Below are 16,281 nucleotides of genomic sequence, written 5' to 3'. Positions count from 1 at the left end.
TAATAATTGAGCTTTCCATATAAATAAATATAGATTATATAATGCAGATTTGTCATCTATTTATGATCTAAATTTGATAAAAAAATAATAATAAATTCTATTTTCAAAGTTAACGAAATCGTCACTTTTTCTTATTTAACTATTACAAGTTCTAATTTTTGTTTGTATCTTTACTCATCAATTTGTGATGGCCATCCATTCTAAGAGTTGGATATTTTGTGTTCCTTCCATCGACAATGTGAATGTACCCTCCGAGATGCATAAAGTACATGTCATCAAGATTCCGAATCTAAAATGATAAGAAAACACCACATATTTTCAGTTTCATACGAGGAGAAATTTTGCAATTGTTAACCTTTTATTATCAGACTTAAACGCATGGCATGGAATCATTCATCTTTGAAGTTTGTTTTGTAATCAGTATTTGAGAGAGATTAGGGTAAGATTACCCTTTTTTTTCTTCTTTTGAAAAAGAAAACTGAATATTTTGTTGCGTGAAAGTTATAAAAAGGAATTCAGGTAGATTACACAAGACCGTTGTTGTAAACTATTACCAAAATTATTATTATTAATTTTTTTTTTGACGACATTTGTCTTCCATCTGATCTTGCTTGTCGTAGTCGTTTGTGCCTCTACATTCTGCTCGCCCTCACAATTCACAGTTCACAATTCATAAAAAAAAAAAAGAAAAAGAACCCAAGATTATCTTCTAGGAATCCAACATTCACCTTCATCCATGATTTTACTCTAATCAAACTCCCTCAATTTTTTTCTGTAAAACAATAAATTGGATTTATTTTTGGTCGGTTGGTGTTCTTTCCCATCCCCATTCGCAAAGACCCAAAATTTCCCCCCGAAATGTTTCTGTTATTGTTAATTTAGGTGTAGCTTCTCGTCTCTCAATCCCATTGATTTTATACCTTCATTCCCACAAAAGTTTCCTTTACAAGATCGATCTTTCTTATTGTGTTTTGGGTTTCAGTCATTCGTCATGGCTGCTGCTGTTCTAAGATCAAAATCATCCAGAGCCACAGCTTCTTTATCATCGCTCTCACACTTGAGAAACTGTTTGCTAACGCACGATCTTCACACTGGTCCTCTTCCTAATTTCCATCTCACTTGTTCGAGGCCCGCAACAACCAAATTAGATGAATACCAATCGTATAAACCCTTTTTGGTCTCAGGAGAATCTGTTGATAAGGGTTATGGATTTTTAAAGAGTAATAGTAAGTGGAGATTAAGTAATATGTATGGTGGTAGTATTGGCGGTGGCGGTGGTTTTGGAGAGCCGCCTGAGGTCTGGCAACCTCATGGAGATGGTGGTAAGATTGTTCCATTGTCCGGTGCGGGTAACCCAACAACCGACGGGTTCGGGTCAGGTTCTGGAGATGGGAATTGGGGAGGGTCTAATTTGGGTAACAGTTTCCCAACTCCAAAGGAGATCTGTAAAGGACTTGACAAGTTTGTTATTGGTCAAGAAAGAGCTAAAAAGGTTATCCTTCTTCTATCTGTAATGTTCTGGTGGCCTAAAATAAATTTTGTTTTCTTGTGATTTTGAAGCTTATTTAGTTTACTCACTAATGCACTTGGAATAATTTGAAAAAAGAATTTGTGTATTTGCTCCTAATAAATATTTAGCTGGATATGAAAAGATGTCTGCTTATAATTCCATTCATGCATACATACAGGTGCTGTCAGTGGCAGTTTACAATCACTACAAGAGGATTTTTATGGACAGTTCACAAAAGTAAGCACATTGTTCCCTGATCTGTTTGTTCCATTTTGAGTATGAAAAAGATAATTAAAAAAATATGTATATATATATATATATATATATATATATATATATATATATATATATATATATATATAATAAATTGAGTGGAATGTGGAGCATGCATGGGGACAATAGTTTGTGGTAAATGCTTCTGATATATGATATTATTACAACTTGCAAAGTTAGGCCTGCAGGAAATTCAAGAAATGACAAGGGGAATGGTGTGGATGGTGAAACAGTAGAACTTGAGAAAAGTAATATTCTTGTAATGGGCCCAACTGGTTCAGGTAATTTTTTTTTTTTTTTTTTTTTTTTTTTTAATTCATATTCGAATGCAATCCTGTTTTTCCTTACACCTGCAAAATAATATTGATGACAGGGAAGACACTGCTTGCAAAAACATTGGCACGCTTAGTGAACGTTCCCTTTGTTATTGCAGATGCTACTACACTTACTCAGGCAACTATTTATTCATTATTCATTATTCATTTAGGGGTTATGATTTATTATGTGTGCATATTTTCAGCTTTCATACATGTTTTTTTTTTTTTTTTTAAATTTATTTGCAGGCTGGTTATGTTGGGGAAGATGTGGAATCTATTCTATACAAGCTTCTCACAGTATGTCACTTGTGCCTTTTCTTAGCACCAATTTCTATACCCTTTAGTTACAATTTTGCTATTTTCATACTAGAATCTATGCAACATATATATATATATATATATATATATATATATATATATATATATATATCAGATGAGTTAATTGCAAGAAATAGCAATGTACTTGCATTTATTGGTTTATTATAGCAATCTACAAGCATACAAGGATGCACTTTGAAAAAACTACCCAATAATACTAATGTCATCTAAATAGTAAGTAGAAACCAATTTTCACAGCTACAGTTAGGTTGATTTTCAAAGTATAATGTTTAATAAGAAAAAAAATTGAAAGTCAAATGTGATAGTTGGGTAGATTTTATCAAAGTACAATACCCTAATAAGAAAAAACTGAAAGTAGAATGCTGTAATTAGATTAATTGGAAGTAGGAGAGTATATAATAGACAAATAAATGTTGCTATGTGTTGCATTTATCCTTAGATGTATGATGTATCTGATTATAACCTATTCTTACTTCAGGTTGCTGATTATAATGTAGCAGCTGCTCAGCAGGGCATTGTGTATATAGATGAAGTTGACAAAATTACAAAGAAGGTTTTGCTAAAAAAAAAATAAAAATTTAATCTAAGGAGTAAGGATGAGCATGTTTGAGTTTGATGTGTTGTCTTAATTGGTTGCATCATATGATAGGCTGAGAGTCTTAACATTAGCAGAGATGTCTCGGGTGAGGGTGTGCAGCAGGCATTACTGAAGATGCTGGAAGGGACTGTATGTTGTTGCTTTCTTTATGCTACACATTTTTTATTTTTTAAACATTGTTTGGAGTCCACACTAATGCTATACTATTTATTTCTAGCATAGCATAGCATTGCATGTTATGTTGAAAATTAATGTCATGTCATGTCATTCAGGTTGTCAATGTCCCTGAGAAGGGTGCACGGAAACATCCTAGAGGAGACAACATTCAGGTAAATCACACTCTTTTATGACCAAAAAAGTTCATTCATACATTGGTTTTCCTAGTTTATTTTATTAATATATATATATGTATTTTTTGCAGATTGATACGAAAGATATTCTGTTCATATGTGGGGGTGCATTTATAGATCTTGAGAAAACCATTTCTGAAAGGTATACATACATGTATATTAATTATTTTAATAAAAATAAAAAATAATGTGGTTTGGTTTGTGTTGGGTGATGTTATTTCAGACGGCAAGACTCTTCCATTGGTTTTGGGGCACCTGTCCGTGCAAACATGAGAACCGCAGGCGTTACAACTGCTGCAGTCACTTCATCTTTGTTGGAAACTGTAAGACAGTGTAACCTCGCTTCTTCACATTTGGTTTGAAACCTTAATCATGAATTATTATTTTTTTTTTTCAGGTTGAAAGTAGTGATCTCATTGCTTACGGATTGATTCCTGAATTTGTTGGACGCTTTCCGATTCTTGTCAACTTATTAGCTCTTACAGAGAATCAACTTGTCCAGGTAGGTACCACTTTGGTCAATAATACTCATATCTTGCTTTTAATATATCAATCAGATTAACTCAAAAACAAACAAACAAACCAAATTTTCTGTAGGTGCTAACTGAGCCAAAGAATGCGTTGGGGAAGCAATACAAGAAATTATTTCAGATGAACGGAGTAACTTCTTGCATGCTCAGATATCACTTGTATATTTTCACTATAACAAACAACTTCACTTCCAACCATTTACTCTTGTTCTTTATTTTTTAGGTTAAGCTTCATTATACAGAAAGTGCATTGAGACTAATTGCAAAAAAAGCCATAACCAAAAACACTGGTGCTCGGGGTTTAAGGTCCTTGTTAGAGAACATTTTGATGGATGCCATGTACGAGGTTTGTTTACTCCTACTCTTAGGTGTTGTTTCTTTTTGCTCGACTTAATACAGAAAAAATGAATGGCTTGATAGAGAAAGTCACAGATCATTAAGTCCTCATTGCTTAAAACTCCATTGCAGATTCCTGATGTAAGAACAGGAAAGGACATAATAGATGCAGTTGTTGTTGATGAGGAGGCTGTGGGAGTCCAAGGCCAGGGTTGTGGGGCCAAAATCTTGTATGGTGAAGGGGCACTGGAACATTATCTATCACAGCATGATAATAATAATAATAATAAAGATTTAGAGGTAGGTGAAGCTGCCATTGTTACAATCTGTTAAACATTGAATTATTAAATTAAACATAACATGTTTGTTTCTTTGCAGGCGGATGGAGAAGCTGAACTGCCATCCATTGCTGCATTGTAAATTGTGTTCTTCATTGATATTTGATAGTAGCCTCACATGTGTTATGTGTACTGTACAGCATAATAATAGATTATATAAAGTTGTAATAACAACCAGTTCTGCAGCAAAACCAGCACCACCTGTCATCTCTAGTCTCTAGTATGTATATATATATATATATATATATATATATATATATATATATATATATATATATATATATATATATATATATATATATATATATATATATATATATATAAGCAAAGTCCATTTTAAGATATGATCTTGTAGCATGTTTGGCATTCCCTTTTTTCATCAATCTAGCTACTGTATAAATAGAACCTACAAAATAAAGCTCAACTCTATGCACGTTAGGAACATGCCCAACCTTGTACACCTTTTTGGATGGAACATGAATTTGTAAGTTTTGTTCATTTGACATCGGGTCTTAGTTTAATGTAAGGATGTCAAGATCACAATCCCACATAAGATTGATTTTCACTTTACAAGATCGTGATCATAGGATTGAATTGGGATCAAAATAATTTAGTTATAAGTCTAAATTATGAAAAATACATACTAATCAATTAGTTTTACAAGTTATAAAAAGTTTAAAACGTTCATGATAGTTACTACATAACATATTCAGTTTACTCTAACAAAACAAACGAAGCATTATATCATTTCTCTCTTCTAAATCCAAATCATCTTCTTCTTTCCACAGCCTACACTTACACTTATAGTTACAGTGAAATGAAAACATTACATAAAACTAAAATAGTTCTTTAAAGAAAGTCATCATCTTTTATAAATAAGAATAAGTAATAACAACTCACACAATTGATCTTTTATAGCTCTTTAAAGAAAGTCATCATCTTCACCACCAACAAGCAAAAACGTTTGAGGTTGACTTGAACTTGAACCATCAAAGGGGTTCATCAACTCTTCATTTGTAATTTTGTATGATGGTTAGAAGATTTCTCTTTAGGAATCTACAATCTATGATCCTTCAAAGGAATCTGCAATCTAGAATGGAATTTATATGAATGTTTCAAGGATGATTAGAAGATTCCTCTTTAGTAAACCACCCCTTTGTTACAGTTTAGGGATTTCAAATAATAATATAACTTGAATGTTTCAAGGATCATAATTGTATCACTTTCTGAAATCTATACTTCGTCCTTATAGTCTGAGGTTCACGAATTCAAAAGTGGGATAATCCAAGAACTTCACTTCTGATTACATGCCTAATCAGGATTAGAAACACTGAATACTTGTTGTGATATGTTTTTAGAGAGACAGAGGGATGCTATGATGAAATTTCAAGTATGAAAATTTGTAATTGTTTTCTGTAACATTCAACGTCCTTTTATATAAGGAAGAAGGTGTTTAAATGGTGGTTACACACTAAATTAGCACCAAAAAGGTTGGTTGAGAGTAGTTATATACAAAACCGCAACCTACATCATGATGACGTCATCAACAAGTTTTTGGTGGGAAATACATCTGATCATCTTTCTTGTAGATTGAAATCAATGTGTTTTAAACCTTGCTTTTTCTTTGTAATTTTTTTTTCATATTTCCTCTATCGTTCTTTTCACAACTTTCTCTATCTTCATTGATTGAGAATATACCTCTTTCTTCTTTTGTCGCCAAAGTATTTTCTTTTAACAAAGTAGCAAATTGAAGTCTAACATATTTGGGTACCTTTGGACAAGGTGTAACATTGTTGCTTGTTTATGCTAAGTGATGTTTTAATATGTAGATCCCACTGATGGATTTTGAATTACAATGTTTACACATCAACTTCCTATCACATACTTTTGTACTGTTGTAACACCGTAAATTTCAAAACAATTTTTCGCATTTTATAAAAACATAATTCATTTATTATTCATAAAAACATCATTGTTTGAAACTCAAATTCATAGCATATAACAATCCCAAGATCTCATAGCATAAAAATCCCGTGTGTGTACTGATCAGGCCGGCGCCTTCCCGCGATCCTCACTAGTACCTGAAACAAATAGCACAAAACACTGTAAGCACGAAGCTTAGTGAGTTCCCCAAAATACCATATATATAACACATATTAGCCACTTGAGGCTATAACTCTGTGGGTCCGTGCACCCAACTCTATGAACCCTCAGGCTCTATCTCTGTGAACCTTCCGGTTCTAACTCTGTAGCATGCACAACATAAATCACATAGAATAATGCAGTGCAACACATAACACATATATAGCATACAACATTGTATCACATAACTCTAATTACCTACTCAAGGTAAAGTATAGTGAGAAGACTCACCTCGCGTATCTCGGTAACGCGTAAATCCCGGAAATCACTAGTGCTCGATCTCCCGAGCTATCGTCCTCCTATAACACAAGTATATCTCTAATTAACACTATCCCAACTATGGTGGACTAATTCTACCAAGTCAACACCGATCAACTCTGGTCAATGGTCAACGGTTAACCCAACTCGCCGAGTCTGGCGTAGACTCGCCGAGTCCCTATGGGGACCCGATTCCTCTGAATCCCTTCCGACTCACCGAGTCACTCACCCAACTCGGTTACTCAACCCCTGGTTCGAAAACACGGAACAACTCGCTCCAACTCGTCGAGTCTGCCCATGGACTCGACGAGTGCATTCCATGCACAACCCCAAACGACCTTCTGAGGTCAGATCTGTTCCTCTAACTCATAGATCCAGTCTTTCCAAGCTTATTTAACACGTAAAGTTTATTTCTTGGCGCTCATATCACACCTATTGACTCATAAATGGTGTTTTAACCTCAAATACAATGATCCCAAACCAAAACCTCCATAGACTCATATAAAGCTTGGACAAAGAGGCACTCTGGACCTCCATGGGTCCAAATCCAGAACCTAACTCGCTAAGGGACCATGGGGGCACTAGATCTAGAAACAAAAAGGGCTCAATAAGCCCTAAATCAACATGAACATCACCACAACAGAAAATGGTTCGAAAATAGTACCTCAAACGTGATGTTTTGGACCTCAGACCTTCAGGAAGTTAACTCTCTTGCTTCCTCTTGGCTATAGCTTCCTTTTCCTTGCTAGACAACACCTCCAAAGTCGACAATGGCTCCTTCTCTCACTCAAATCGCTCAAGCTCACTAGGGTTTCGCTCTGGGGGCTGGTAAGCACAAATGATGGCCATAAGGCCCTATAAATAGGTCCCAAACCCGAGAAATTAGGGTTTCATTAAACAGTGCGGACTCGCCGAGTCCACCAATGCGACTCGTCGAGTCCGGTCATTAATCCGGGTGAGAAATCGTGTCTCTACTTGGCGAGTCTACGCACCAACTTGCCGAGTTCTTCCACAAAACTTGAAATAAAATTAAAAAATATAATACCTGAAATTCCGGATGTTACAACTGTGATGTCATCCCACACCTGTTCTACTATTGGAAATGTTAGTCGAGAAGCTTTTAGTCCATGTTATTTAGATAATATTTAGATAATGTTGTAACGAAGAAGTTACGACCATTTGAAGTTAGTACGATTTTTGGGTTAGCCGCATACGGTAAGCGTACTAGGGCATCCCTAGTATGCTGGGCGTACACGATCAATGCCCAAACCCTATTTTCGTAGTCTGAGTCCTATTTAAGCTCCTCAACTTCTTTACACCCATTCCATTCTCAGCCTCCACCTCTCTAACACCCTCTCTTGAAACCCTAACCCTAGTTTGAGCCTTATAAGCAAAAAAGTGTTTTTAATTGCTTTGGAATGTTCTTGGTGCACCTTGGAGAAGAAGGAACTCATTTAAGAAGCGTTGGTCGCATTGGAGCTTGTAGATTGTGACAATCGACAATTTCTGGTCAAGTCAAAGTCAAATAAAGTCAACAAGTCAAACCGGTCAACTTAATTAACCCTTGTATATTAGGGTTTACCTTATGTTTACTATTGTACAACGCACCATCTTAATACAAAGCATCGCTTAGAAGTTTCACGTGTTCAGAAAATCTAAACCCAAATTAGGGTAAGTGATGGAACTACTCGATAAGACACTAATATATACCCTTCGGGGGTGTATAACACTCATAACAAGTCATAACAGGGTTTACAAACCTTGCATTTCGAAGTTAAAACACTCACAAAAGTCACAAATAAAGCCTCTCTAAATCCCTCTCGCTCTATCTCTCTCTATGTAAAATATCTCCCAAATCTCTCTAAGTATGTGAAATCTCTCCCAAAACTCTCTAAGTATGTAAAATCTCTCTCAAATCTCTCTAAGTATGTGAAATCTCTCCTAAATCTCTCTAAGTATGTGAAATCTCTCCCAAATCTCTCTAAGTATGAGAAATCTCTCCAAGTATATGAAATCTCTTCCAAATCTCTCTAAGTATGAGAAATCTCTCCAAGTATGTGAAATCTCTCCCAAATCTCTCCAAGTATGTGAAATCTCTCCCAAATCTCTCCAAGTATGTGAAATCTCTCCCAAATCTCTCCAAGTATGTGAAATCTCTCCCAAATCTCTCTAGGTATGTGAAATCTCTCTAAGTATGTGAAATCTCTACCAAATCTCTCTAAGTATGTGAAATCTCTGTCAAATCTCTCTAAGCATGAGAAATCTCTCCAAGTATGTGAAATCTCTCCCAAATCTCTCTCAACTTTTTATAATCACTTAGGGCATCCCGACCCTTGATTTAGTCAAAAACCGCTCGAAAACGGAAGGCTATGCAAAAAACGGCCTCTTAGAGCCGAACCTTCTTAGAGTCGAACCCTCTTAGAGCCGAACTCCTTAGGACCGAACCTGTCAGAAGCGAGCTTGTCAGAACCGAGCCTCAGAGGACCGAACTTTGCAGCCTCGGTTCCTCCTCCCTTACATTCGGTCCATACTCCTTAGGAGCCGAACCTCGCAGGTTCACCCCTAAATGTCCGGTTTTCGACTACTTTCGCCTGTTAAGCCTATTTTTGACGTTTTTGACGAGGATTTTCCACAAAATTTATATTTTTATCATTTTAAACTCTCTAAACTCATATTTTAATCAATTTTGAGGGAAATTCTTAGTCTAAGAATAAAATCTATTTGGTGAGATATTTAGGTGGAGTGTTGACTTCTCCTTTGGACAATGACACAAGCAACCTCCCCATACCTTCATAGTACAACCCTCAGTCACTATTCACCCATACCTAGTCAATCATTGTCCTTTTTACACTCTTTTTCAGCCATAATCTTGAACAAAAGCTGGAGAAATCCTTATCTTTCCTCCCACTTTATTCACTCTTTCTCAAGGAGAACAAACACATTCTCTCTCACTCCCTCTCACCAAGAATTCAAGATTCAAGGCTGATCTTGAGCTCTTTACACACCTTGGTAAGTAAATCTCTTCCCACACTTGATTTCCTTACACTTCTTCACTCAAATCATGAGTTCCTTACGCAAATATCGCCATAATTGTTGTTAGATCCTCGAATCTTCAAGCATACCCCAAGTGTTCTTGAGTTGAACACTTCTTTTCTTCATCATCCATCTACTGAAATCACACAAGGTGAGTTCATACCCTTATCTTTTCATGTTTTTCTTAAGTTTTAATGGGGGGGGGGGGGGGGGGGGGGATACAAGTTAAAACACCAAGAACACAACTAAACTCATCCAACAGCTTTCATCAGAAAAGTTTAACTCCATTCACAGACTGTTTTGGTCAACTTAAACATTTTAGTTTTCAAAACTGTATTAGGTGCAAATAGTTAAAGTTTATACCTTTAAAATGATTACTTGCACATCTCCATACGATTTTTCTACAATTTATGGTGATTTTTACAAAACTGCCTATCATTTCAAGAATAAATCCGGACCAGTCTGTGATTATGGAATTTTTCACACAAGTTGGAGGTCACTAAAAATCATAATAAAATTTATGAATAAACTATACTCATTTTCCAAACTCTCAGAATTTACGGATTCTGATTTGGACCTATGATGATTTTTCTATAAATTTTATAAGAACAGTAATAGAAATGTTAACACTAGAAAAATGCTATCAATTTCAATTGCACCTTGTAACTTGTTGAGCAAGGTGTGTATCATTATGTGAATATATGTTTTTACATTATATGTCATTTCGTCTTGGTCTATTGACATACATCAGAAAACAAATGGATTTTTACCTTAATAAGTATGATAATTAATTAATTGTTATAAACAAAGTTTACATCCATTGTATACAAACATTTGATAAACTATGGAAGTATAGTTTATGTTGCTTTTACATTATAAAAAATTATAATAAAACATAATAGGTATAGTTTATGTTTCATTACATTTCAAACTCATTACCTAAGGTTTTCAGTTCACGTAAATCTGTTAATGAATAAATTTGTGAGACATTTCGCTTCGCATTACATCCAAGTAACGAAATCAAAAGTCCTGTAAATTATAACCAGAGTCTCTTGTAGGGAGAACGTGATAGTTGTGTATAGATCTATATTGGGTCTGACAAACCCACACCTGAGCTGCATGCAACAGCTAGGCCGGCAGGTCTGAGGTGACAAGTGTCATTTAACTTGCGAGGCCTGAAGAACGTCGTATTACGAGGCCGTCTGAGTCATAGTATGGTTATAATATCTCACATGTGGTATTAACAAAACATAAGATTTACGGGTTTTTACTTTTAAATTTAACGAGTTTAGGTCGATTTAAATTTGCATAAAATTACTTTAAGTATGGAAAGATATTTGTATATTTCGGTCTTAAATTTTAAGACTATAATACGTTTTATAAGGGAAATATTGGATTTTTCTTGAACAAACATCACTTTTACAAAGAAAAAGATTTTAGCATCACATTCAAAAGTTTATGAACTCACCAACTTAATTGTTGACATTCTTTCAAAACTACTTGTATTCTTAGGAAATCAGTAAAACAGGAAATCAGCAGCATTTTGAGGATGGGACGTTAAATCGTTAGATAGTTCATTTTGTCATCATAATGTAATTGATTTTGAACATGTAAACATATACTATGGTGTAACCTTTTCAATTATATTTATGATGGTTGTATTTACTTTGAGAACTATTATACTCGTTGTTGTGATACTATACATGAAGTCCTCCACCCCCGGACGTTTCCGCCATCCTTGGTTTAGGGGTGTGACATAGATCTAGACCTTGTTCACCTTGATATTTCTTTTGGAGTTATAAAGTTTGAATCTTGATGATGAATTGATAGATCTAGCTAGTTTTGGGTGTTATGAGCTTTTGGTCATTTTAAGTGCATAAAGTTTAGATCTTGAAAGTTTGTGACATTGTTATGGATTAAGTTGGAAACTTTATCCATCTAAACATCATATTGATTTAGATATGAAAGTTGGAGACTTGGACTTAATGGATTAAGTTGATAAAAGATGCCCTTTTGATCCCTTTGAGACATAAAGACTATATCTTATTTGTTGGACCATTATAATGGATAAAGTTGGAAACTTTATCCATTATGAAGCTAGTATGAACCATAAAAATGTGATCTTGGTCGTTCTATCCCTTCCATGCAAGAGTTTTGATGTCTTAATGGATTAATAAGTTTTGGTTTTATCTTTTGGACCTTCCCTATCCATGGAAGTCATAAAGGTGGAAACATTTCAAAGAAAACATTTATCATAGTTCGTTCCCAAAAATCGCATATTGCGGAAAACATAGGTGTATGTGATGCGATCGCCCCGAGCTCCCTTATTTGAAAACTAGAGGTACTTGAAACCAAAACTGAAAACCGTAAGCACGAAACTTAGTGAGTTCCCTAAATACCACATACGATACAATAAACATACTGCCTAGCATATCCGGGTGTTGGCCTACCCCTTCGATCTCTTTCAATTGGATAATGTCATACATAACTATGAGCCATACATATCATTCATATATCATAATCAATAAAGATGCTATGTGCCGATACATAGTCTTGCCATTATGCCATGGTCCGCCTCATGGTCTTTTTTGCCAAGCCGAGGGCCACTCCCTGGGTCTTACAGACAAGTGCCAAGTTCCATGCAAGCACCACAAAGACAACTAGCATACATACTACTCTACTTAGCTAATCAACATACAGTATGCCAGGAGCCACTTCCTGGTCTTTCATACATAATTCCTAGGGCTAACCTCTGGGTCTTCTTACCATACATAATAGAATACAGTGTGCCAGGAGCCGCCTTCTGGTCTTTCATACATAATGCCTAGGGTTAACCCCCGGGTCTTCCTACCATATATAAACCAAATGGGCCAACATTGGTGCCTTCGGCCCATACAAAGAGTGAGGAGACTCACCTTGATTGTAGAAGCTTACTTGAAAAATCCCTAGCTGCTGCCCCGCCAACTTCCTGAGCTATCAATACCATAACCATATAAAATCTTAGTTAATAGGCCATAACCCTCAAGTTTGGCCTCAGGTCAAATTTGGTCAAAAGTCAACGGTCAACGGAAGTCAAAGTATAAGTCAAACTTTAGGCTGAGTACGCCTAACGTACTCAGCTCGTACGCATGATGTACTTACCAACCAGAATCGGGAGCCCATACGAGTATGCGCAGCGTACTCGAAGGTACGCCCGGTGTACCCGACCAATTTGCACTTCTCCATTAAGTGCTTAATCTCTTAAGTCCTTTCATCCAACTGTAACACTGAAAAATTTCAACCAAATTTTTTCATTTAAAATCACATAATTCTCATAACACATTTCACAAAATCTCATTTATTTAATTTACAACTCGCAACTCCATAATTGTTTGATTAAAATCCATGATCCTCAAAACATAACTCTTTCACTGGTGTGTACAATCAAGTCGGTGCCTTCCCGCGATCCAGAGAAAAACCTGAAACACATAACACATAACACGGTAAGCACGAAGCTTAGTAAGTTCCCCAAAATACCACACATGGCTCATTAGCCACTCGAGGCTATAACACAGTAAGACCCTCCGGTCGATGTGTCTTAGTGGGACCCTCCGGTCCCATAACTCGGGTGGACCCTCCGGTCCTAAGTCAGTAAGCATTGAATAATACACATCATAAATCACATAGACATAATGCAAGATAACTCAGTACTCACTATAAACACATAAATCATCTCAGTCACACAAAGATACCACTTATGGTAAGTATAGTGAGAAGACTCACCTCGCAAGCAAGCAAGCAAATAACCTCGTACTCGAATCTCGAACTAACCTCCGCCTAACACAAAGGATGAATATCTCTAATTAATACTCTTTTCGCGACTCTAATACCCAAAGGCTATTCTTTTTCTCTCTAACTCTTGAAGTGGATAAAAGACCATTTTACCCCTCCATGATCTCCATTACTCATGTTTGACCCAACCCTAAAGTCAACAGAAGTCAAACTCGAGTCAATAGCCCATGTTTGACCCGACTCGCCAAGTGCACCCATGTGACTCGTCGAGTCTACACGTTTTCCTCAGAAGTCTCGTGAAGGTCCAACTCAGCTCGTCGAGTTGACCCCCAACTCGCCGAGTTATCGCATGATCAAGCTCATTGGGACAAACCTCACCGACTCGTTGAGTCGGCTCATCGACTCGACGAGTCCATTCAAACTCATTCCTTATTCAGACGATTCAAAACAAATCTACCACTCCAAACACTAGATCTAGCATCTCAAGACTCAGTTGTCACGTAAAGCTTCGATCTTTACGTTCATGTATGGTAATTTTTGCTCCAATATACCAAAACATGCTCTCACAAGGTGTTAAGCACAATAGCCCTCATGTGGATGAATAAAGTTGGGACCTTTGGAATCTAGGGACCTCACAAGGTCCAGATCTGAGGTTTAAACCCCATGATAACTCTATATGCTCGAAGTCCTAACAAAAGGTGGAAGAAACCCTAATCTTCCAATATAATGAGATCTAGGCAAATAATGAGAAAGGTGCAAGCTTTTACCTCCCACTGAAGCCCTAACATGAAGATACTCTAGATCCAACCGATTCTCTTGGTTCCTTGTTGGATAATCTCCTATTCTCTTCAAAAGATGCACTAGGTTACTCCAATTTTAGCTTCTAAGACTCTCTTAGCTCACTACACATGCTTAGGGTTTTACACAAGAAGGTTAGGCAACTGGTGAGGCAGAAATGGGGGCATAAGTTCCCTTATATAAGCCCTAACCCCAGGAAATTAGGGTTTCACAACACAGCACCAACTCGGCGAGTCGGCTCACTGACTCGCTGAGTCCATTCCTTAATCCCACGTGGTCAACTTGACTCTACTCGACGAGTTGGACTCACAACTCATCGAGTCACTCAATAAATCTCAAAAATTAAACACACAATAATATACTTGGGAGTCCGGATGTTACAATTCTCCCCCATTTGAATTAAATTTTGCCCTCGAAATCGCTCCTTAAAAACACATAGATCGAACCCAATAACCTGAAAAGCACCACCGAAAGGATCTCATACCACACAACTATCTTCCTCCATGGACACCTGAATCCAAATAGGAACTCCCAAACCTGGAAAAGGACAGACCCTTCTGCCGCTATGATACCCAGTCTGACTCTCCAGAACCTGGAGACTCTAGTGGTCTGTCTCATTGCAGACCGCCCTCTCAAGATATCACCATGTTATTCGTCCCTCGAATAACATACCCCGATAACTTACTGCCCCTCTGATTCTCTTGTTGTGTCTGATAGAAACAAGTCAATGCCCAAAAATTAGCTACCAATCACTCATACCAGACGTACTAAACGATTCAGATCATACTCCAAGGAACGAAAGGGTCACATCACACCAGGGACCCATCCACTGTACTGCAATCAAATAAGGAAAGATTCTCATCACCCAAGGTTTCAATTGGATCGAAACTTGGAATCATGCAAGATGTATTGTATGATGAATGAGAATTTTCAGCTTTGGAAAATTAAGACTAATTCCTTGTTCACATGTATATGTGAAGGACTAAGGGATCGAGTACACATTCTTGTGCACTGGTCAAGTCCACCACAAAAGATCGATAAGACTATTCGTCATGATTTACTAAAGTTTAGTAAATATGGTTATACTTACAAGTTTAAGTATAATTTTGAAACGTTGGAAAAGTTTCGATGTATGGCAGAACGAATGAGAAGAATCAAATTTGGCAGAAAGATAAACGTTTCTCAAATCTGAAAAGATGCCAGAGTACTTTAGTATCATGTTTTATGATCATCTTAATGATTGTGAGACCATATCACAATTCATCCTCTAAGGACATGTTAGTGCTTTCTTATGGCTAAGAAGAGGAGTCATGAATTATTGAAGTGGTTAAATCAAGAAGATGAGTCATACTTCATTCCAAAGCAAGTCTTAGAGTCATACTCCAAGATTGTAACTTGAGTGACACATCCTAAAGAAGGTTATTAACACTTGTCAAATGTAAGAGTAAAATGTGTTCTACTCTTGTACATTTGAAATTAGTAAGCTGTGATGTTTTCGATAAAACAAAGACCAACTAAGGCCAATTATGTGAAGTGTTTGTCTTGATAAGAATCCACACTATCTCTTGAATATTTGTTTGTCAAGGAATAGGTCTTGGCAAGAGAGTCTTATATGTCAAGAGGACAGTGGGAGTCTAAAAGATCCTGAAAGAGTTTCAAGATCTAATCAAGAATAAAACCTGTAGTTT

General features: G+C 36.4%; 1 protein-coding gene across 4 annotated transcripts; it reads left to right on the top strand.

Moving 5' to 3' along the window:
* Positions 1–299: 299 nt before the first annotated feature.
* Positions 300–4,782, top strand: LOC111888823 (CLP protease regulatory subunit CLPX1, mitochondrial). 4 transcript variants are annotated; one of them, XM_023884939.3, is made up of 16 exons: positions 300–439; positions 983–1,492; positions 1,689–1,747; positions 1,964–2,064; positions 2,157–2,236; positions 2,347–2,397; positions 2,918–2,992; positions 3,089–3,166; positions 3,310–3,366; positions 3,459–3,529; positions 3,611–3,710; positions 3,785–3,889; positions 3,985–4,047; positions 4,141–4,263; positions 4,386–4,553; positions 4,632–4,782. In XM_023884939.3, exons 2-16 carry the CDS (start codon positions 992–994, stop codon positions 4,671–4,673), a joined length of 1,674 nt encoding a protein of 557 aa, XP_023740707.1. In that variant the 5' UTR covers positions 300–439; positions 983–991; the 3' UTR covers positions 4,674–4,782. The 4 variants fall into 4 exon arrangements, 3 of the variants coding, with proteins under 3 accessions (XP_023740707.1, XP_023740708.1, XP_052624716.1); XM_023884940.3 differs by lacking the exon at positions 300–439 and adding an exon at positions 575–882; XM_052768756.1 differs by lacking the exon at positions 300–439 and having other exon boundaries at positions 577–1,492; positions 1,960–2,064.
* Positions 4,783–16,281: the final 11,499 nt, after the last annotated feature.

Source organism: Lactuca sativa, chromosome 2 (genome assembly GCF_002870075.4).
Source record: "Lactuca sativa cultivar Salinas chromosome 2, Lsat_Salinas_v11, whole genome shotgun sequence".
In the NCBI taxonomy this organism is placed as follows: domain Eukaryota; kingdom Viridiplantae; phylum Streptophyta; class Magnoliopsida; order Asterales; family Asteraceae; genus Lactuca; species Lactuca sativa.
Note: the sequence above shows the minus strand (reverse complement) of the source record. Positions and strands in the feature narration are given on the sequence as shown.

Excerpts from the sequence above, each read along its gene's own strand:
- LOC111888823 (XM_023884939.3), top strand. The coding sequence starts at position 992 with ATGGCTGCTGCTGTTCTAAGATCAAAATCATCCAGAGCCACAGCTTCT. Across the intron at positions 2,065-2,156 it reads AATGGGCCCAACTGGTTCAG|GGAAGACACTGCTTGCAAAA; the intron begins GTAATTTTTTTT and ends TATTGATGACAG. Across the intron at positions 4,264-4,385 it reads TGATGGATGCCATGTACGAG|ATTCCTGATGTAAGAACAGG; the intron begins GTTTGTTTACTC and ends ACTCCATTGCAG.